General features: G+C 38.6%; 1 protein-coding gene across 2 annotated transcripts in view; it reads right to left on the reverse strand.

Annotated features, from left to right (window-relative positions):
• Positions 1 to 24,649, reverse strand: part of KLHL5 (kelch like family member 5) — an 89,325-nt gene that overhangs the window by 33,380 nt on the left and 31,296 nt on the right. For both annotated transcript variants that reach the window (XM_080656496.1, XM_080656495.1), the window contains exons 2-5: positions 18,198 to 18,380; positions 14,091 to 14,227; positions 13,375 to 13,571; positions 7,275 to 7,487 (exon numbers count right to left, since the gene is read on the reverse strand). In XM_080656496.1, the coding sequence (XP_080512622.1) occupies positions 7,275 to 7,487; positions 13,375 to 13,571; positions 14,091 to 14,227; positions 18,198 to 18,340 (690 nt within the window). In that variant the 5' untranslated portion in view covers positions 18,341 to 18,380. The remainder of the gene's footprint in view (positions 1 to 7,274; positions 7,488 to 13,374; positions 13,572 to 14,090; positions 14,228 to 18,197; positions 18,381 to 24,649) is intronic.

Below are 24,649 nucleotides of genomic sequence, written 5' to 3' on the forward strand. Positions count from 1 at the left end.
GCTGCTTGGAGCTTGGGTGGGTTTGTAGGTTGTGCGGGGCGGGGTCTCAGGGCGTCACTAGGCTAGGGTGTGGCAAACAGTGATGGCTGCCAGTTAGCCAGCTCTGCGTCTCCGACCTTGTCCCCACATCCCCGCGTCCTGCGCCCCAGTACAGTAAACAATTATTCCTGAGCGCAGCCCTGCAAGCAAGCCACCCTCACTTTCCGACCTGACGGCAGACAGTCCAGCTTCTCCCCATAGGAGTTTGGGTCCCCCGTGTCTCCCCAGAAACTGGAGTTTGGAGTAATCGGGAGCTTGTCTCCCTTTGGGTTGAAAAAAGCAGCGCTCCCAGTTGCCCGTCGCCAGCCCGATTCGCGTACCTCCGTACCTCAGCTTTTCAGCGCTTGTGCACGTCTCAATGCTCTTTTCTCTTTCCCTCTAGTTGTAGAACTTCCACTCAGCTAGCTTTCCCATGGTTCTGGGTGATAGACGTTTTGTCTTTTAGTTGTAGTTTCAAAATTGTTGTGCGAGGCAGCAGTTTAGGTGTTTACCTACGCCGCCATCTTGGATCCTCCGAGAATGCCTCCTTTCTCACTGTGTCTTCATGTGGTCGGTGTCAATATCTTTTAAATAATGTATATATGCCCTAGTATTTGTATTTAAATGCTTTAAAATTTGATCAAATAGAAAAATTTGGAATGTTTTCAAAAGTAAAATAAAATGACCACAAGCACTTGTCTTTTGGATTATTAATAGTTTTTGAAAAGGTCATACTAAAATGATTATTTGGCAGAGAATTACAATTATATATATTATTTCCTATATGATTTTAAGGATCTACTGGGAGATGCTACAATAAAATTACTCTATGTAAGTTGAACCCCTTCTAGTTAGCCTAAATAGAGCATTTCATATTAACCTAGTAAGGTAAAACCCCATTGAGAAAGAAACTATTCACAAAAGTAAATTCTAAGGTAACTGGACCTAATGGCAATTTTTAAAAACATTAGTCATTTGTTATTTGATAGATATCGGTCAGTTTAAATAATTGTCATGCTTTTGTAACCTTTAAATTTTTTATTGAGATATAATTGACATAACACATTAGCTTTAGAATATAGTGATTTGATATATGTATATATTACAAAATGATCACTACAGTGACACTTATTTTTTCTTTCAAGGAGAACTTTTTGGTTATTTATTTTTATTGTTGACACTATTACAGATGTCCCCATTCCCCTCCCCGCCTTAGACCTCTCCACCCAGCCTTGCCCCTTTCCTCTGGCCATCACCACACTGTTGTCTATGCCCATTGCAAGAAGAAGTTTTTAGAGCTCTTCACTTAGCACTGATCAAATATACACTACATTATTATTAACTACTAGAGGCCAGGTGCATGAAATTCGTGCACGGGTGTGTGTGTGTGTGTGTGTGTGTGTGTGTGTGTGTGTGTCCCTCAGCCCAGCCTGCACCCTCTCCAATCTCGGACATCCCTCTCACAATCCAGGACTGCTGGCACCCAACCACTCACCTGCCTGCCTGCCTAATCACTCCCTAACCACTCCTCTGCCAGCCTGATCGATGCCTAACTGCTCCCCTGCTAGCCCAATTGCCCCTAACTGTCCTCCTCTGCAGGCCTGGTCCCCCCAACTGCCCTCCCCTGCAGGCCTTGTTGCCCCCAACTGCCCTCCCCTGCAGCCCTGGGTCCCCCCCCCCGCAACTGTCCTCCCCTGCAGGCCTGATTGCCCCCAACTGCCCTCCCTTGCAGGTCTGGTCCCTCCCAACTGCCCTCCCCTGCTGGCCATCTTGTGGCTGCCATCTAGTGTCCACATGGGGGTGGCCATCTTGTATGTTGAAGTGATGGTCAATTTGCATATTACCTCTTTATTAGATAGGATATATATTATATCCCCAGGAATTAATTATTTTATAACTGGAAGTTTGTACCTTTTGACTACCATCACCTATGTCTCCCATCTCCTAACCCCATTCCCCTATCTTTTATTATTATTATTGTTTTTTGTTTACTGATTTTAGAAAGAGAGAGGGGAAGGGAAAGTGAGAGAAAAAAATGGATTTGCTGTTCCACTTATTTATGCATTCACTGGTTGATTCTTGTATATGCCCTGATGGGGGATTAAGCCCACAACCCAGGTGTGTCCCCTGACTGGGAATCGATATGGTGTCCCCTTGGGGCATGGGATGATGCTCAACCAACTAAGTCACACTGGCCAGGGCAAAATTTCCTCCTTCTTGAACGTGAATCTCTTTAGGAAGTTTTAAAAATTTCTTAGACTCTAAGAATATTAAAAGTATCGAGAAGCCCTGGGAACGTGATTCTTCCACTTCCTTTCCCACCTTCAAAAGCAGCTCTTCACCCTGTACCCTTTTTCTTAATTGACAGCACCTTCATTAACTTAGTTACACAAATCAGAATCATTCTGGACCGCTGTTATTTTTTTACTCCCCACCATTCAACTGGACATTAAGCTATATCAGTTTTGCCTCCTAAATAGCTCTTGAGCCTGATAAATTTCTCTATCTCCACTGCCACAGAATGCTTACCTGTGTGAATCCAATGGCCTTCCTAATGGGTTTCTACTTTGACCTCTTGAATCCATTCTCTACAATGCAGTTATAGGATCTTTCTGAAATGAAATGATAATTATGCTATTTCCTATTAAAAACCCTTTAGTGCTCCCTCATTGCTTTTAGAATAAAATCCATGACTCGAGGATCTTCTTGATTTGGTCCATTTCCCTCTCCAGCCTCATCTCTCAACACTGCCCTTTTATTTCTGCATTCTAGCCATGCAAGCTATCTTCAAACATCCAGCACATGACATATTTGCTCATGACTCGATAACTAGGTACAATCTCCTCTCTCTCCTGGGCTGCCATGTCCCTTTTGGGTAGCTTACTCAGGATGCAGACTGAGTAACAGTTCAGGACGTCCTCCCAGCTTCCCCACCATCAGTCTGGCTGGGCTACTCTGATTATTTTCATAATGCCATGTTTATGCAGGGGTGGGCAAAAGTAGGTTCATAATAATAATACAATAATAAATAAATAATAATACAAGAATCAATTGTTTTGCGTGCTCACAACTGTAAACCTACTTTTGCCTACCCTGGTACATCTATCACAGATTTATTTTTTAACCTATTTCTTCCTCCCACCCAGCAATTTTACGCAGAGTGTGTACAAGAGGCAGAATGGTTCAATGGAAAAGGCACAGACTTTACTGGGGTCTGAGTCCTATCTTAGTGTCTTATTAGTGCTATAATGTTAGTCAAGTAGAAAGCCAAGTAAAACTACAATGCCAAAGGACAGGGCTTTCTGCAATCACTTTGTGATTTTGATCATATGGTTTTACTTTTTTGGTTTGTTACTTCATTTAGGTGTTAGACTAAATGATCTCAAAGTGTCTTTCAAATCTAAGATCTTAAGAGTATGATTATCAGCAGTATCCTGGATAACAGAAAATTTGAAGGTCTCTTAGAATCATGCAAAATAGTACCATAAATTCTTGAAACGGCAGGACTGAAGTATGTTGTCAGGCTACTTATTTGTGAAGTCTATAATTTTTTAGGTTATATATTCTCTCATCTAAAAAGGATAAGAAAAAAATTCTGCTAGGTATCAGTAAAATATAACTCTCTTCTTTAAATCTGATTTTGAGAGAGGTATGATGTTATTCTTCCTGAATTGTAACAAATACATGCACTTCACTCCTATGAACCCATACAACATTCTCTCTGAAGAGGAAGGTCTTTCTTATAAAGCATCAGCACTGATTTTTGCCTCAGTGAAGTAGAAAGCAAACAGCAACGTTTGCTCACATCAGCTAGAAATAATATAGAATCCTCAAGATAAATACAAACAGGATAAAATTTATGGCACTTCGAACAACAATAAAAAGTTGAGCAGTAACAGCTCATTCTTGCTCTATTTTCAAGGTATTTTCTCTATTCAAGGCCTCAAAATGCGCAGCAAAGTATGCAGAGGAAACTTCTGTATATTCCAGTCAAAATTGTAAAAAGGGAAAACTTGACATGTAAATATGTTGTGACTAATTGCCTTGAATACACCAACTAGATATCTCTCAATTGTAAAATAGTGATAATAATCATACCATTATTATTAGTTTAACTTTATTGAATTTATTAGGATGACACTGGTTAATGAAATTATATAGATTTCAGGTGTACAATTCTGTAATACATCATCTGTATATTGTGTTGTGTGTTCACCACCCCAAATTGAGTCTCTTTCCATCACCATTTATCCATTTATCCCCCTTTTACCATCTTCAACATCTCCCCACCTTACTTTCCCCTCTGGTAAGCACAACATTATTGTCTGTGTCTAAGAGTTTTTTTTTTGTTTGTTTGTTTTTTTTGTTTAATCCCTTCACCTTTTTTCACCTAGCCCCCCCCCCCCACCTCCCTCCCCTCTGACAGCTGTCAGTCTGTTTTCTGTATCTATGAGTCTGTTTCTATTTTGTTTGTTTGTTTGTTTTGTTCATTAGATTCTACATAGTATTTGTCTTTATCAGACTGGCTTATTTCACTTAGCATAATACTCTCCAGGTCCATCCATGCTGTCCCAAAAGGTAAGATTTCCTTCTTTTCTACAGCTATTCCTGCTATTGTGTAAATGTACCACAGCTTTTTTATCTACTCATCTACTAATGGGCACTTGGGCTGATTCTGGATCTTGGCTACTGTAATTAATGCTGAAATAAACATAGGGATGCATATATTGTTTTGAAATGATATGCTTCTGGTTTCTTCAGATATATTCCTAGAAGTGGAATTGCTGGGTCATAAGGCAGTTCCATTTTTAACTTTCTGAGGAATCTCCGTACTATTTTCCACAATGGCTGCACCTGTCTGCATTTCAACCAACAGTGCATGAGGGTTCCCTTTTCTTCCCATCCTTGCCAGCACTTGTGTCTGTTGCTTTATTGATGACTATAGAGGCCCAGAGCATGACATTCGTGCACTCGCGGGGGGCCGGGGGGTCCCTCAGCCCAGCCTGTGCCCTCTCACAGTCCAGGAGCCCCCAGGGGATGTCCGACTGCCGCTCCATGGGGAGCGGGCCTAAGCTGGCAGTTGGATATCCTTAGTGCTGCTGCGGGGGCAGGAGAGGCTCCCACCACTGCTGCTGCGCTCGCCAGCTGTGAGCCTGGCTTCTGGCTGAGCAGTGCTCCCCCACTATGGGAGAGCACTGACCACCAGGGGGCAGCTCCTGCCTTGAGCAGGATAAGGCCAAAACCGGCTCTCTGACATCCCTCGAGGGGTCTGGGATTGCGAGAGGGCGCAGGCCAGGCCAGGGACCCCACTGGTGCACGATTGGGACTGGAAAGGCATGCAGGAGGTTGGCCAGACGTGGAGGGACCATGGGGGGGCTCCAGGGCATGTCTGGCCCATCTTGTTCAGTCCCGATCGGCCGGACCCCAGCAAGCTACCTTACTGGTTGGAGCGTCTGCCCCCTGGTGGTCAGTGCACGTCATAGCGAGTGATTGAGTGGCCTTAGCATATCATTAGCATATTATGCTTTGATTGGTTGAACGGATGACTGGATGACTGAACACTTAGCTTTTATTATATAGGATAACCATTCTGACAGGCATGAGGTGATATTTCATTGTGGTTTTAATTTGCATTTCTGTGATGATTAGCATCTTTTCATATGTCCATTTGTCATCTGTATGTCCTCTTTGGAGAAGGGTACATTCAGGTCCTTTGCCATTTTTAATTGGATTGTTTGTTTTTGGTGTTGTTTGTGTAAATTCTTTGTAAATTTTGGATATTAAATCCTTATACGATGCTTCATTGGAAACATGTTCTCCCACTCAGTGGGATGACTTTCCATTTTGTTGATAGTGTTCTTTGCCGTACAAAAACTTTTTAGCTTGATGTAGTCCCATTTGTTTATTTTTTATTTTGTTTTCCTTGCCTGAAGAGATATATCAGAAAAAACACTGCCATGAGAAATGTCCAAGTTTTTACAGCCTATGTTTTCTTTAAGGATTTGTATAGTTTTGAATCTCACATTTAAGTTTTTAATCCATTTTGAGTTTAGTCTTGTGTATGGTGTAAGAAGGTGGTATAATTTCATTTTTTTGCATGTATCTGCCCAATTTTCCCAGCACCATTTATTGAAGAGACTGTCTTTATCCTATTGTATGTTCTTGCCTCCTTAGTCGAATATAAAGGCATGGGTTTATTTCTGGGCTCTCTATTCTGCTCCATTGACCAATATGTCTACCTAACATCTGGTGCCATTTGCCATTAACATCTTGATGTGGCTTCTTTTGTAAATCCTTGGTTATAAAACTTCTAACCAGCTAGTCTTCAGTTAGTTATTCAGGTTGATTGTTCTGTATTTTAGTTGTAATTCCAGTTCATCCTGGGAAGAGGTGAGTGTAACAGCCACCTAGTCCGCTGCCATCTTGGATCTCTCCGTATCACTATTATTTCTATAGCACAGTTTATTTCACAAAGCACTTTTCTGATCCTCAGAATAATCCTGTGAGATGGTTAGAGAGGATATTATCTCCACTGTTAGGTCACAGGGTTTTTAAATCTCAGAGCTGAAACTATTATCATATCTCATTAATTTATGTATCATCAAAATCCAGCATTTAGTGAATAGTTAACTGTGGCAAGTGAAATAATCTAAATTTTCTGGTTCTTAGGATCTAGTGTTCCTTTTATTAGAAGCTTTAATAATTCTTCAATTTCTAGGATAGGTTTGTAGCTGAGTCAAATAAAATTACTAACCCCAAAGCAACAATGTTACTTAATTGATGCAATTAGGTTATTTAACTGACAGAGCCAGATCTGCTGGGTTGAAAACACAAACAGAAATTTTTTTAGCTCACTATCTTTTCACTTAAACACTTAATAGAAGCGAGGCCTCCATGGCTCAGTGGTTGAGCATTGACCCAGGAACTAGGAGATCACGGTTTGATTCCCTGATGGTCAGGGCATATGCCTGGGTTGTGGGCTCGATCCCCAGTGTGGGCATGCAGGAGGCAGCCAATTGATGATTCTCTCTCGTTGATGTTTCTATCTCTCCCTCTCCCTTCTTCGCTGAAATCAATAAAAATATATTAAAAAACAAACAAACACTTAATAGGAATATACGTAAAATAACCCTATGGGATAGAATAGTAAGAAAAAAAACTAGACACAAGTATATATCAATGTAATTAGCATAAAGTGAATACTCAAATTTTGTTAAAATTATGACATTGTTTTTAAATAATCAAAAATTGTTTACCTGTGGCGCAAGAAGAGGTAGCCTAATATAAGCCAGAAGTTTACTGAGATCTTTCCGTCTCTGTTCCAAGTCATGACGGACCCAGGTAAGAAGTGCATTCAATATTGTCTCCTCATTAGGAATGTTCATGTCATCACTGGCCAAGAGCTTTGCAATTTCATTGGCTGGTAATAATACAAATTCCTGGTTTCGAATTACTTCCATAAAATGTTCCTAGAGAGAAAATAAGTATCATATAAACAATACTGTTTTTTTTTTCTTTTTCCTGTCCAATACTGTTTTGTTTTTTTTTTAGATGCCAAAATAGTTTATAATTTAGACCTTCCTTACAATTTATTACTGCTTGCTAGGAAAGAAACACAGTAGGAAAAAAAACCCTCAATTTAAACTACAATCATATTGTTAAACTTTTAATTTCTATATTAAGTAGAATTAAAGTGTTGTATAATTTATTACATTTTAAAAATAGACGTGAGACCTTTAGGTATTGCTTTGCTCAAGTTAGGGAATAATTTTGGCATGTCTTTCAAAGGAAGATAAAAGAATTTAGACATGAGATGTATGATGGGCTAACATTAAAATCTAGTTTAGATTTGTGGTTGCCGTAGAATTTGGCCAAATACCTGGGTGAGCTGTGAAGCTATTTCTCTTACCCAGCAATGGTTTCCAGGCTGGCTAGATTTCCCTGGGCCACAGAAGTCTTCTCAGACTGCCTGGGGAAGATATGTGTCCTCAGGACTATCCTAAAACCACATTGGCCTTTAAGAGTCTTTTAATGTTATTTATAAGACCACCCAGGATTTTAGGTCTGGTTTGAAAACTTTAATCTCCTCTAATCTGATTTACATACAAAGTTCTATTGGTCTATATTATATAAGAAAAAGCCAAAGTAAAAGAATGCACTGAGACTCTAGGACCTTATACTAAAGACGACTCAGCCCTAGCCACATATTAGAATCAGGCTCTTTTTAATTTGAAATGGGAGATAGGAATGCCCTCAGATGTGAGAGAATGACTTTTATTAGGCTACTAGTAGCCCTGTGTATGAATCCGTGTGCCCGTAGCTTGCCAGTAGCTCACTGCCACCTTCCAGTAGCTCTCTGCCCGCTGCCCCACCCTCCTGTAGCTCTCCCCTCCCCCTGCCCCCCCCTATAGCTTGCTGCCCTGCCCCCTCCTGTAGCTCTCTGCTGCCCGCTTGTAGCTCGCTGCCCCACCCTCCTGCTGATCCGTGATCCGGTCGTTACGTGGTCGGTCATTACGCTTCACGGTGTAACGACCATTAGCATATTGCATCTTAATTATATAGGATTATACTAAGCAATCTGAAGAGAAGGGTATTATACTCTCTGGTATACAAGGTTACAAGTCTTAGTGCATGGATTGATTACATAGTAGTAATTTAAATGCAAATGCTAGACACATTGTCCCTTTGTTTTTCTTATACTTCCTAATGTGCTATGGCTGTCTCAGCACACAGAATTTTAGTAAAATAGCTAAGGCTGTTTAAATTAGAGCTACAGATAAGGACTATCAATAATTATCTCCTAAATTAAAATGAGAATTATATTTTCCATATAGCATGCAGTAACCCTAGTTAAGTACTCATCTAAAATATATCTTGGGTTAACATTCTTTTCTATAAAAATTCTTCAGAGGAAAACCATACATGAATAGTTAACTAAATTCAATTGCTTCAATTCATCATGATTTGTTAAAGATGCCACAGTGAATCTATTTTAAATGACTGGTTATCATTTTCAGAAATATATTTTAATAAAACCTCAGTGCTGGAATGGCTTCAAGCAAACTGTTCTGTGCCATTGTATACTGACATTATAAAATGATTTGGTAACATACAGCAAGAACTATAAAAATGTTGAAGTTCTCAACCTAATTATGTCACTAGTAGTTTAATCCTTAATAAATAATTCACGAGGGAAAAAAATTGATGCTTCTCTATTATCTGTATTATCCTATATAATAAAAGGCTAATATGCAAATCTACCGAATGGCAGAATGACCGGTCGCTGTGACGTGGACTGACCACCATGGGGCAGATGCTCAATGTAGGAGCTACCCCCTGGTGGTCAGTGCACTCCCACAGTGGGAGTGCTGCTCAGCCAGAAACCGGGCTCACGGCTGGCAAGCACAATGGCCCACCTCCGTGGCAGCACTAAGGAGCAGCGAGCCAAGCAGTAAGGAGAAGTGAACCAAGTGGTAAGAAGCAGCAAGCAGTAAGGAGCGAGGGGTCCCGGACTGTGAGAGGGATGTTCGACTGCTGGCTTAGGTCCGCTCCCTAAGCCGTCAGTTGGACATCCCCCGAGGGCTCCCGGACTGCGAGAGGGTACAGGCCAGGCTGAGGGACCCCTCCAAATGCACAAATTTCGTGCACCGGGCCTCTAGTTATTTATAAAAGTAAAACTTAGCAAATAGCCTAGATGTCCAACTACAGGGGTTGTAACTCAATGGACTATTAAGTAGGCATTAAAAATTTCAAGGACAAAGATCATATAGATATATAAGCAGTTGTTTATTCTAAAATATTAGATGAGAGTCTGAAGAAATCAAATATATTTCTAATTGCTCAAAGGTATAGTGTATGGTATAGTCAACATTTATACAATACTGCCATGTTACTGATGTAACTACTGCCATACTTTCACATGGTATTAACCATTTGTCAATTAACCATAAGCGTCTATAGATGCAAGTGGTGGACCTTTTTTAATTAAATTCAAAATATTGTGGCAGTTAACTGGTTAATTGCATTTCATCAGTGAGAAAAACCTATTATATAAATATTCTTTTTAAAAATCTTTAAATATATTTTTTATTTATTGGTTTTAGAGAGGAAGGGAGAGGGAGAGAGAGATACAAACATCAATGATGAGAATCATTGATCGGCTGCCTCCTGCATGCCCCACACTGGGGATCGAGCTCGCAACCCAGGCATGTGCCCTGACCAGGAATTGAACCATGACCTCCTTGTTCATAAGTCGATGCTCAACCACAGAGGCACACCGGCTGAGCTAAATATTCTTTTATATATATATATTTTTTTATTGATTTCAGAGAGGAAGGGAGAGGGAGAGGGAGAGACAGAAACATCGATGAAAGAGAAACATCATCAATCGTGGCTGCCTCCTGCACACCCCATACTGGGGATCGAGCTCACAACGTAGGCATGTGCCCTTGACTGGAATCAAACCCAGGACCCTTCAGTCCACAGGTCAACTCTCTACCCACTGAGCCAAACCAACTAGAGCTAAATAATCTTTTGATTATTTGTTGATATATTTCAGAACATGCCCATTCCATTTTAGTATAACTTAGTGAAAATTTAATTTTTAAAAACTTACAGAAATACTACTAAACAAAGTACTTTTCAAAAGTATTTGGTTTTGAAGCAGGTATTTTAGCAGAATTCCATGGTTTTATAGGTTTTCTAGATCACAAAACAAAATTTTAAGTTTTAAAATGAAATGTTTAGATTTATTTTATAAATCCATAATGACATTAAAATTTGTAATGACATAACCAGTCTTATACTTTTTTTGTAGAGGTTTAATGACTTGTTCCAGGTCAAGTGCAGTGGCAGTCAGAACAAGAACAAAAGTTTCCAGATTTTAGGATTGCAGGAAGGAACTCCTCATCCTTTCCCACTTGTATTCATTCAGGATCAGGGAACATCCAAAGTACATGCACCATTTCTGACTGTGCCAACTGAATTCACAGTGTGGCATTACACTTCCTTCATATTTTGAATCCATTTTATGATACAAACAGCTATTATGCTACCAAACACTTGCTAGCATTATGCTCCTTTCCCCTTTGGGATAGTTTTTAAGTAAATGAAATTACTGAGGGATTTATTTAAATTGAAGATTGAATTTTGTTATACACTTTCATTCAGTTCCCATAGCAACAATTCAAATCACACAATCTGCCTCTAAATTACTTATTGTTATTAGAATTCAATTTCATGTCTCTGTTGCAACTGAATAATGTCAAATAATGGCTTGAAAGGAAAAAAAAAATCCCTACCCCAACTTCTTGGCTATGAGAAGAGCTTTAAGAACATTGAGCTAATTTGAATTTAATTTATGTCTAAGTCTTAAAAAAGCAGCAATTGTGCCTTTACTGTAAACAACAGGAGTGACCTAAATATTTCATGTGAATAAAACTCCTTCCTAGGAAAGACATCTTACTTAAATTATGAATTGATTATAAAGGTTAAAAAATCCAGCTTTATTTTATTTATATTAATGTTATTCCAAAAAGTATTTGACCTTGAAATGAGAACTGCAAGGTTAAAATGACAACTCTACAAGGAAGAATAAAGACGGAGGGGGAAAAGTCTTCTGAAAGGACTTATTTTAAGATGTTAACCTAACACCATGCTAGGTCTGTATAGTATTGCCCTGTTGCACAATCTCTTATTTTTTCACTTGAAGCACTTTGACCATTATAAACAAGAACATTTCTGAAAAGTAATTATACCACAGGGAGAAAAACAAATCACAAAGGTTGTGCTTTCGTATACGTGCTTTTTGTCCACTCACATAAATCCCTACTGTATTGAAGAGAGTAAATCTATATAATGTGGTGACAATTATGATGATGTAATTTATTGACTGGGTATACTATGTGTCAATCACTGTTTTAAGTGCTAAACTTCTAGTAACTCATTTAATCTTCACATTAAGCTTATGAAGTAGGTAGAATTAATCTTCCCGATAGTTGTAAATACTTGGTCTTATAATTTTTCCAGATCTCTATTTTTCCAGTGAAAGATTCCTAAATTACTTGTCAATCCCTTGACAAAACAACTCAACAGAAGGATGGGGGAGGGGGGAGTGTAGAGAAAATATCTAAAGGTTGACAAAATTAGTAATATGGAGAACTGTATTTGTGTATGTAAATGCTCACATTTTCTCTTCCCTTAGAAGCCGTATTGCGTTAAATGAAGCATTTAAAGCAAGAGTCCTCAGTCACTGCACAAGTGTGGACAGATGGTCATTCCTTAAAAATCCACAACTCTCCCTTCCCTAAATCCCTCTACAATGAAGACCAGGGATTTGTTGGTCCTAACAATATGCCCTCAACATGCCCTTATTTTTTCGCTGTCCTAAATCAAGCTGTACTCATTATCCTCTAGGCTTCTGAATCAGAGCACCCTCTGTGATTTATTTTGAGCATATAATTTGATACAATTAATAACAACATATTTCTATATAACTAAGAACACTTCTTACTTATAATGAGGTTTATCCATGATAAAAAAAAACTCCCCTTCAGGCTCCTATATTGTGTACTAGGATTGCACAAATGCACTATGATTACTATCACCAACTTCCATCAGTGAATATGTGGACAATTGTGAAATTCATGCAAATAAAATGTTTGCTGGAAATCCTGCTCTAAAAACAACAGGTGTGAAAATCCTGAATGGAACAGTCCTAGGCTACTGTTCTGCTTCTTAGTGACTGTGAAAACTTAAGGCTTGACTCATGTATCCAGGAGAAATATTACTTGGTGTTTTTCCTTACAACTCAATGAAAATATAACAGACTAGAGGCCCAGTGCACGAAATTCGTGCACGGGGAGGGGGGGGAGGGGGTCCTCAGCCTGGCCTGCACCCTCTCCATTCCAGGACCCTTTGGGGGATGTCCGAAGGCCAGTTTAGGACAACTCTCTCACAATACAGGACCGCTGGCTCCTAACCACTCACTTGCCTGCCTGCCTGATCGCCCCTAACCATTCTGCCTGCCTGCCTGGTTGCCCCTAATTGCCCTCCCCTGCTGGCCTGGTCGCCCCTAACTGCCCTCCCCTGCCAGCCTGGTTGCCCCTAACTGCCCTCCCCAGCTGGCCTGGTTGCCCCTAACCGCCTCTGCCTTGGCTCCCACCACCGTGGCTTTGTCTGGAAGGATGTCTGGTCTAATTAGCATATTACCCTTTTATTAGTATAGATTAGACAGTGAACCTGAGCCTGAAAACATGTGGCAAAGCCATGGGAAAACAGCAACATATAGATAAGCCTGCAACAATAAAGAACAAGACAAAGAGCATATGCTTTCCTGCTTTTCAAAAAAACACATACCATAGTATAATTGTGAGCCACTTTATGCAAATCTGTACAACCTTGGGCATCAGCAAAAGAACGGATTCCAAGACAGTTGGATGGGTGAAGCTGTTTCATTAAAAACTTACAGCATGCTTCCACAACCTGTGAAAGCTGAAGAAGGCAAGCTGTAGATAACAGGCACTCAATATTATCTTCTTTTAATTCAAGGCGGCCTTAATGATAAAGAGAAATTCCATTAACTATGGAATTATATTAACTTCAGTTTATAAACTAATTGGTGTTAAGAATAATAATTCTAAATAAGAACTCATTACATGCATTTCAGACCTAGATGATTTAAGACATTCAGAAAGAAAAAAAAGAGTGCTAACTATAAAATAACTTTTGCCTTTTGTGACTTTTGCTAAAATAAACAACTAGTAACTAATTTTTAAGACTTTTAACAGGATGATTTAATTAGTAACATATCTATTATATAGAACTCAAATTTTAAATGCAATATTCTAAACACACAGAATTGATCTAATTATTATATTAACATATAAAAATATCATTCAAAAGCTTAATTGTAATAACTGCTTTAAAGATTCTAATATACAAGTTTTAACTTAAACAGGTATCACCAAGGGTGGTGATTGTAATAGCAGAATTAACTGTTAGCTGTGGCTAAAAGCAGAAATCTGAAATCTAATAAGATAACATAAATCTAAGAGGTTTTAAGTTTATATTACCTGTATATGCATACTGAATCAGGGACCATAGTGAATTCGGTTCTACACCTTCCATTTTTATTTCTTCTTGTCTTGCTTCCCTGACATCATTAGTAAACATGGCAGCAAAATAATCTGAGACAGAGGAGAGCACCAATCTGAGAACATATTAGAAGAAAAAAAATCAATCACCACATTAAAGTTGAAGCTCATTAATAAGTGCTACTTCTACACAGTTCTATATTTGTAAAATAATTTATGTTGTGAACTGAGACAAAAAATTTTCCCCCAAGAAAGTACACTGTATGCTGAGAATCAGATGAAATAAACTCTAAGTGGGATGAAAGTAAATAAATGAATGCTACTTTTTTCCCCTCTCTCTACCTCTCTCTCCCTCCCCCACCCCCCTCTCTAACTTTGTTACCCATAAAAATTGCATGGTACTGGGAAATGCACTTTAAGTTTGACAAGTTGCTTTATGCTCTAGTTCCTTCCTCTGAATAATAAATTATCATTACTGAAAATTTTCTGCTGAGGTAATGATTTACTGTTTCACTTCTTAAATATTGATTTATAACATCTAGGAAAAAAAAAAGCTATAAGGCCACAGCATTAAATTGACTATATATAAAAAAAGGGAAGAAATATAAAGGTTGATTTCTGTTTATCACCTGTTTTTTTATTTAATCATACAAGTAGTGAATATATGGGAGACATTTGAGAATGGTTTTAGCAAGTTATATTTAACTTCTATGATATTTTAAATTATTATATTGTTATAAAGTTATAATATTTTTGTTACAACACTACAAACTATAATATTTTGTCATAATAATTACTCTATATTAGCTATGCCTCTGTCCAGACTTTTTGATAGTCACATATAAGCAAAATAGGTTATAAATATATATATATATATACACACAAACACACACTAAAGGCCCAGTGCACAAATTTGTGCATGGGTGGGGTCCCTTGGCCTGGCCAGCGATTGGGCCGTCTCGCCCAGTCCTGATCGGGGCTGATGGGGGCCGGCCGGGGAAGGGCCACAGGAGGGCTCAAGGGTGTCCGGCCCTCTCACCCAGTCCTGATTGGCTGGACCCCAGCAGCAAGCTAACCTACTGGTCGGAGCGTCTGCCCCCTGGTGGTCAGTGTGCGTCATAGCGACTGGTCAAGTGGTCAGATACTTAGCATATTATGCTTTTATTATATAGGATTTTAAACATGCATTTTCATTTGATAATATGTTTTGAAGATATCTCCATGTCAGTACATTTATATAGATTTACATTATTCATTTTTTAAAAAAACACAGATTATGATATAATAATAGTTGAAACTCCCTCTGTGTTTCTCTCTAATTCCATTCTGCTCCCTCCCCAAGAGTGGGTTGCTGAGTCCTAATGTTTGCCAAATTACTCTAGAAAGTGCTGTGCCAATTTAGACCCCTATCAGAATTGTATAATAATTTAATAAGGTCCCAGAACACTGTCAGATATTAAAAATTTTGGCCATCTGTAAGGTATTAAATGGTATCTCATTGTTGTTTAATTCACCTGATCGCTAGTGATGTTGAAGATCTTTCCAACTGTTTATTGGCCATTCAGTTTTCTTCTTTTGAGAACTGCCTAGTCATTCATTTATCCCCCAAACAAATGCTTACTAGTATGCTTGCCTAGTAAGTAATGGGCACTATTCTAGATACTTGAAATATTATCAGTGCAAAAAATAGAGAAGAGATCCCTTCTCCCACTGAGTCTTACATTCTAGAGAGAAGGGAGACAAGCTGATAAACAGCAGAAATAAACTCTATAGTACATTTAAAAGTGCTAAGTGCCCTGGGGAAAAAAAGTCAGGTAAAGGTGTATGGGGAGTGTATGGGTGGGTTAAAATAAATGGTCTCATTGGAAAGAGACAATTGGGCAAATAATTGAAGGAGATACAGGAATTAGTCATTCAGGGATCTGGGCATAGCATTCAGGCAGAAGAGCAACCAATGAAAAAATCCAAAAGCCAGAGCAGCGTGCATCGCATATACAAGGAACAATAAGGAGGTCTGTGTGGCTCGGAGTGAGCAAGGAGAGCACTAGGACAGAACATCACAGAGGTCATGCCAGGCTGGAGCACACAGCCACTGTGAGCACACACAGCAATATGAGGAGCCACTGGAAAGTTTGATCAGAGGAAGACAGAATCTGAGTTCTGTTTTTAAAGGATCACTCGAGTAGCTGTGTAGAAAACAGAATGTAGGGGAAAGGAATCAAAGGAAGGAGACTGGTTAGGAGTTTCCTGCCTTGGTTACCTAGTGAGATGGTGATGGCTTACATAATATGCATGACAGGTAAGGTAATGAGTTCTGCTTTGGAAATATAGAATTTGAGATGCCTTTATGAAATTCAAATTAAAATTTGTTTTCTAATAAACTGATGCTTATAACATGGATTTTTTTGTCACAGTATGTAGTAGCATCTCATGCTAATTAAGTCATTGAAAACTATAAGACCAAGGCCATTCTTCCTGATTTTACTTCCACTTTGGAGGGTTTAACAAAACTTTTGGGACAGAGTGTTAATTAATTTTGAAAGGCATAAAAAAGCCTTTGGGATCATAATAGTGATTAACACTGAATAACGGGATATGGAATTATCAGAAGAAAAGTGATTTGTTTTTTTTTATTAAATAGCTCTTTTTTCTTTTTCTTATGTCAAGAATTAATACTTCAGTTCTGTTAAAACCTTTTGTTCCCTAGCACCAATGATTTTCATATTTCTTGGAGATCAGCAAACAAAAGTTAGGATAATTTCAGTTATTTAAAAATTCTTAACAGTTTTTGCCATTCTATTCAACCAGCTTTTTTGCTTCTAAATACCCACAGCTCTAATTCCTATTGAGTTTAAAGTTATTTAATACATAGAATTAGGTAGGGTGAAAGCTGCTTACAGTAACTGAAATCTATGCCAAACAATACTGACTGATCTGAGGCTATTGTTTTGTTTTTGTGCTTCTACAGAGGGAAAGTGACCTTTTGGGGTCATTTGACATGTAATCTCTATATAAAAGGCTAATATGCAAAGTGTCCCTTTGGGAGTTCAACTGGGAGACCGGAAGTTCGATCGCTGGCTATGACGTGCGCTGACCACCAGGGGGCGACGTGGAATGAAGGCCCCAGCTGGCAGCTGGAAGGCCCCGATCTGCCCTGATGATCTGCCCTGATCACTGGCCAGGCCCAGGGACCCTACCCGTGCATGAATTTCATGCACCGGGCCTCTAGTAATTTCATATGCACCGTTTTCTTTGCAGAAATTCCATGAAATATATCCCTTCCCCAAAACATTCTATCCTAACAGTCAATTGAAATTAGTTACCACACAGGATACTGTTATAATAATTTGGTCATTAAATAACAGGAAAGGAATAAAGGGAAGACTAAATAATATAGGCATGCCATTTATATAGCCTTGCCAGGAAGCTGCAATTAACATTCTCCAAGTCTGTTCTCCACAGATTGCTGGGGGAAGGGACTGGAATATAGATGCATGCCCAGTAAGGTCTGGGTGCCATGGGAGATGTTTACCTGTCAGTCACACCTGGGAACAAGTTAGTGGCTAGAATAGGCATGGCCACTGCAAGGGTATGAAACCTGAATATTTAAACTCCTGGACAAAGAAACCTCCCTCCTGCCTCTCTCTCTTGCTGCTCTCGTGTGACTCCTGTTGCAGGGCGCCGAGCTCCTCTGCATTCGACGACGTGGCCCACAGCCATGTGGACTCCAAAAGTCTATAATGGATTAATAGACTTTAACTTGCCTGATGCTACCTGACCCAGCTCCACCATGGAATGGACACTCTGGACACTGGCCCTGCTTTTGGCTCCGCTGGGGCCCCAGCTGCACCTTTTTCAGGACTGGGTGAAGGGGCAGGGGACTTTGCAACCCGAGAAATATAATTCTATGCCAATAAAAACCATTCATTCTCCCGTGGGGGCCTCTGGAAATGCTTATTCCAGTGATACCCCAAGAACCCCACTAGTGTCAGGAAAACTGAACCCACTGATTTCTCCTGCAACAAACATACATAACTAAACTATCAAGAAAATGTTCACACACACAGAAATTTAAAAAACAGTTACCTATGAGCTGGAATTCTGCGATCACCAGCAACTAGAATGACATCACATAACTGTTTATGTCTCAAATAGTTTTCCATCTTTTTAAATGTTTGCTCAGCATGATTAAGGGCCTGGAAAAATTCATCTGATGAACATGGCTCCATAGTATGGCAGGATGATAATGTCTGACTACTATTGGAAGTCCTGAAAAGAAAGAGAACACACATTTTGAAATATCACTATTACATTAAAAAGGTGTTTTCTAGCGAGTCCCTTTAAAACCTTCAAATGTATTAGAAGTAATTGATGCTACCTGTCAATATATATATATATATATATATATATATATATATATATATATATATATATATAAAAGCCTAATATGCAAAGTGTCCCCTTGGGAGTTTGACCGACCAGGAGTTCAATCACTCGCTATGACGTGCGCTGACCACCAGGGGGTGGCATGGAATGAATGAAGGCCCCAGCCAGCAGCTGGCAGCCAGGGAAGGGAGGCCCTGGCCAGCAGCCGCTAGGGACCCTACCCGTGCACGAATTTCATGCACTGGGCCTCTAGTTAATGTATAATAATTCATTTTTGTCTTTTAAAATCATATGTGTGTCTTGTAAGCATTGTGAGTGAATGTGACATCTGTTAGTGAACAGCTACACATATTCTTTGTAGTGCCTGTTTTTGAGGTCTCTTCTCTGGTCAACACAACATCTCTGTTGAAAAAAAAACCAAGTGTTTTCATATTAATAGACATTCCTCCTAACATTATATTTAGGTGTAAGAGATCATTTTTTGAAGTAAGGAAGGCAAATATAAATTCAAGTCATTCTTTACTTAAAAAATGGGTTATGTTCAATAGCTCATTTATAAAATGTTTAAAATATGAAAATATTATCATAAAAAACCATGCTATAAATAATTTATTTGATTCTCTGCTCAGTCTTCAAAAGTCCAGATAAATTATATCTTATATTGCAGGTTAAAGGACTTTGATGGCCTAACTGAAAAATTATTTGAAATCTCCAAATTATAATTTGAAGAGTATGAGTTCTGTTTTCACATGATTTCTTGATGGCAAAAATTAAAATGATTAGGATTAAGAATCTATATATATAAAAGGCTAAGTGACCGACCATCTGTCCATCCGACTGACCGACTGGCCGGTACATATGATGCACACTGGCAATTTAAAAATAAACGTTGACTCGCGCATGGGCGATACATATAAAGCTCTCCCTGGTGCCAATCGCACATGTGTGTTTCAACCTGTCATTACCAATTGTGAATTTGGTTGACACTTCTATTATAGAGAAAGGGCGAATAGCAATATTAAAATATTTCTTCTAATTAATTTCCTTTCAGTGTGCATGAATCCATGCATCAGGCCACTAGTGAAATAATAAATTCATTACCTTCCCCCTGTCCTCCAAGATCTCTTTTTCACAATCACTTGAATTAAGTAATTAACATCTGTTGGCTATGCAATTAACTATAAAACTACCAACTGTGCCATAACTAAATTCTCATTTCTCATCAGGTTCATTTTTAAGGATTTTATGATTCTGACAAATGCTTTGTTGAATCAAGCCTCACTATATCTTAAGAGAATTTCTTAATATAAATATCTAATAACCTTATAAAAAAATCACTGGATGTTTTAAAGTAAAGGGAACTGAAGCAAGGAGATTAAGTACCTTGCCAGAAGTCATAGAATTTGTTCATGGCAGGAAGGGGGCTGTGATACAGACTGCTATGTGTTCAACAAAACAGCTTTTCTTTTCCTCCTGGTAATACTATAGCTAGACTATATTTCCCAGCCTTTTTTGCAGGTAGGTATGGACTTATGATGAAATGAACTGTGTCAACTCCAGGCTAACGTGACTAAGAACAGGTATGCTTTTCCCTCCCTCCCTCCTTCCCTCCCTCTCTCTCTCTCTTCCTGAGTTGAATGGACAGGACTGAGGACTCAGATGAAGGAAGAGGTAAATTACACTCAAATAAGAACACTCCCATAGAGTGTACTCATGGAACTCTCACATTGGATTGAGATATAAGCTAGCAGTGCCTGACTAATACATATTTCTACTAAATCCTCCCAGCCCAGTGCATTTTCAGTGCCAAACAAATATGGGCCCTAAAAAAAATGTTCTTGGAGATAACTGTCAATAAAGATAATGAAGGCAAAATATATATTTTCTAGAAAGGATGTATTGTATACTATGGATATTATTGGTGCGATGACCTGGAAAATCCAGTATTATATACTTAACTTTACATTTAAGATCATTAATATAAAAATGTATTGAGTAATGTATAACTACATGTTGCTTATACAAATGAGAATTAGAATCTAACAGAAAACATAAGCAAAAACAAAGAATGGTAGCTCTGATGAGTAATAATTTGAAGATTTAAAACATTTTTCAATAGCACAAAATTTTAGTTTTATTCTGTCAAAATAATGACAAATGATTATGAGTATTAATAATCTAAGGATGAGAGAAAATTAGAAAAATGAATTTTAATAAGCTACAAATCCTTTCTAGGACAAGATAAAGTGAAGTAAATAAATCAAGCACTTCTTTCCTAGGGTTTCTATATTTTGTATTACATTTCTTATACTTTATATTACATTCTCAGAAATGACTAGAAAATGAATTTGTTGATGATTGGTTTGGGTGGACAGATCCAAACAAGACAAATCAGAATTAATTTCAAGATGTTTGTGATGTTCTTTAAAAAGTCACTCTCTTCCCATTGAGTTTGCTAAGCTGATAAAAAGAAAACTTGAAGCTGCTAGTGGCTTTTTTGCTGCCACATGAGAAAATGCCATCACAAAGGAAAACAGAATCTAGAGAGGGAGAAAATAGATTTTTGGACTTATTTGAGTATCTGGATCCAGCCATGTCTAAAGCTATGCTCTGTTCTTAGACTTTCAATTTACTTATATGAAGCAAAAGTTTCTAGCTTTTGCTTAGGTCAGTTGAGTTGGATTTTTGTCCTTTTCAACCAGAGTCCTAATTAATATTTATATTAGGGCCAAAAAAGCAGGTTGCAAAACAGTATGTAACAATAAGATTCAGATTTTTATTCTAAAACACACTTTTTATTGTGTATGTTTAGAAAATATACTGGAAGTACATTTCCTCAGATTGTTAATGATTGTTTTGGGGTGGCAGGGAAATGAGTTGTTTGCATTTTTTCATTTTTGCCTACTCTGTTTTCTAATGTCTCTATGATAAAAATATGATGCAATATAGTAAAAAAAAAAACTAATTGAAAAATTAAATCCAAAGAACTTGGAAGAGTTCTATTCAGCTGTCTTCACCTCTTGCACTCTGCTGATTTTAACCCCCAAACAATTCTTCACTTGTACAACAGTAATGAGTTTTAGGTGGACACAGCTACACACTCAGGTAGAGAATACATTTCTGAGCTTCTTACAACTAGCTGTGGTCATGGGACTGGGTTTTCAACAATGGACTGTGAGCAGAACTGATATATCCAACTTGTGTTATTTGACTAATGTCCTCCTTCTCGGTCTTTGGCCTTTCCCACAGGCTAGAATGCAGAGGGGAACTGAGTAAGCTTTGACCATAAAGAAAGGAAAACACCTTACAGGATGAAGACACAACATAGAAGGAATCCGAGTCTCTGAGTGAACCTGTGAAGCAGAGCTACTTAGCTACCCTGGGCCACTTGCCATCTGTTAGGTGACAGAGAAATGAACTTCTATCTCCTTTGAGCTGCCGTATTTCTGAATCTTTTTGTTATAGCATTTTAACCTAATCTCTAATAAGATACTCCCTAAAGTTAAATGACCAAATTATAGGGCAATGTGCATACAAGTGTATATGTCATATGTGAATGCTTTCATGCCTAATACATATAATTCTAAAAATGTATAAAAGTAAAATATAATAAGTGCCATAAAGATAGGTTCTTCTGCCTTAAAAATTTAGAATTACAAAGGCCAGCTGTGCAACTGTGGTGCCTACCTTTTTCCTAAGCTGTTGCTTCAGCTTTCCCAGCAGTTCTAGGAATAATATGATTCCAATAAATTCTTATTCTGTTTAAGTCAGTCAGTCAATGTCAGTTGCTTAAAACTGAAAATGGTGATTGATATAGCATACAGATAGGTGTTAGGGGGTTCATGAACTCCTTGAACTATATAAAAAATATTTAACACACACACACACACACACACACACACACACACACACACACACACACACACACACACACACGGACACCGTGTCTTCTGGGAAGAGGTTCCATAGCTTATGTCAAGGGAATCTATATTATGACTTGGATATATATGTATGAGGGAAGACCATGCTATATATCTGTCCTAGATACGAGTACATTATAGTTCAACTTCTTTGCCATATCTGGAAACAAAATACTTTTCATGTGGAAGTGTAGAAATTTTTAAATTTCAAACTGAACCAGAATTAATTGACTGGTTTAAACAAAGAGATGTGGAGACAACAAGAGGGTCAGGACAATGGAGATAGCTCTGGAGAAAAGCTGATGATTATGAAGATAACCCCTTGCTGGGAGAGAAGGAGGACCTAAATGCCTTCAGGCTGAGTCAAAGAATAGCAAATCATCTTATCAAGAAATAGAGTTCAAGGATATCTGTAGTTGAAACACAGAGTAGCAAGTAACCAAAAAGACAGGTCTGCTGACTGGCTAAAAGTTGTGGCCGTGTCAAGAGAATATACCTGTAAGCCAGCCAGGCTTGCCATTTTTAAGAACCAGGCTAAGAAAATTAACTGGGGAGAGAAGGTGACACTGGTTAGAATAAATCATTAACTATTAGGTTAATGCAAGTTGAAAAGGTGATTAAATGAATAGTCACAGAGAACTGCCTACTGGTATGGAAGCATGAACTCTACATGTTAATTGTTTGTGCTCAAAATGCAGCTATTTCCAAGTGATCAAGGTCAATACCAGTGGTAAGTCAAGTTGGTAATGAGGACTAAAAGGGGCCACATGCTATCCTGACTAGCTCAGGGACCGCCTGTATGGCGGCCTTACAAACCCAGAGACCTAAACTAATCACATAGGATGGTCTGAAATGAAAACTTTTTAAATTAAAAGTAGTTTATGGTGGGTAGTCATGTCCTAGGCTGCTATCTTTCCTGACAAAGGTCAATCTTTACCTTAACTGAGCCTGTTGTCTTTTTGCATCTACTATAACGTATTGTTGGAATGTCAAAGTAATTTTCCTTTTACTGGATCCCTCAAAGCACAGGCACTGTTCTGTGGAGTCCACAAATCCCCTCACTGTTACTGAGTTAATCGTTGACTGTTAACTATCCTCCACCCACCTATGAAAAAAGAAATATGTGTCTACTTTTTATCCAATCCCAGAATTTCTCCTCCTCCTCCGCTTCGCTTTCTCCCGCCTCTCTAATCCATCACCAATGGATTTCATGTAATCCACTTACACCTCCTCTTCTGATTTTAATGTATAAAATAAGGTGCAAAACTGCCATTCTCCAGAGCATTATCTCAATCCATTGTGATTTTGCTTCCCAGCATTTGTCAACATTTTGGCTCAAATAAACTCAGAAAAATTCTTCACAGGCTTGAATGTTTCTTACATTGACAGTAGCATGCGTCTTTGATATGATGTGATGAAATGGTACTTTATCCCTGTGGTCTTCCTCCCCCAAACTCATAACCCCAGTCTAATTATGAGAAAAACATCAGACACATCGCAATTGAGTAAGACATTCTACAAAACATCTGACCAGTACTCCTAAAACTGCTGAAATCATCAAAAACCAGGAAAGTCCCTGGGCTGGTGTGGCTCAGTGGTTAAGCACTGACCCATGAACCAGGAGGTCACAATTCAATTCAGGATACATGCCAGGATTGCTGGTTCAATCCCCAGTAGGGGGCATGCAGGAGGCAGCAGATTATTCTTTTTCATCATTGATGTTTCTATCTCTCTCTCTCTCCCTTCCTCTCTCTGAAATCAATAAAAAATAAAACAAAAACACACAACAATAAGGAAAGTCTGAGAAACTGTCACAGCCCAGAGGAGACTAAGGGAACATGATGGACTAAATATAACAATGTTGCCTGGCCGCCGGTGTGGCCCAGTGGTTGAGCACTGACCAATGAACCAGGAGGTCACGGTTTGATTCCTGGTCAGGGCACATGCCAGGGTCGCAGGCTCATTCCCCAGTAGGGGGCATGCAGGAGGCAGTTAACCAATGATATTTTCTCATCAAGGATGTTTCTATCTCTCCCTCTCCCTTCCTCTCTGAAATCAATTAAAAAAAAAAGTAACATGTTATTCTGGATAGAATCCTGTAACAGAGAAAGGATATTAGGTAGAAATTAAGGAAATCTGGATAAAGTATGGACTTCAGTTAGCAATAAAATATCAATATTAATTCATTAATAATAACAGATACACCATACTAATTCTATATAATCCTATATA

This window comes from Plecotus auritus, assembly GCF_963455305.1.
Source record: "Plecotus auritus genome assembly, chromosome: 1".
Lineage (NCBI taxonomy): Eukaryota > Metazoa > Chordata > Mammalia > Chiroptera > Vespertilionidae > Plecotus > Plecotus auritus.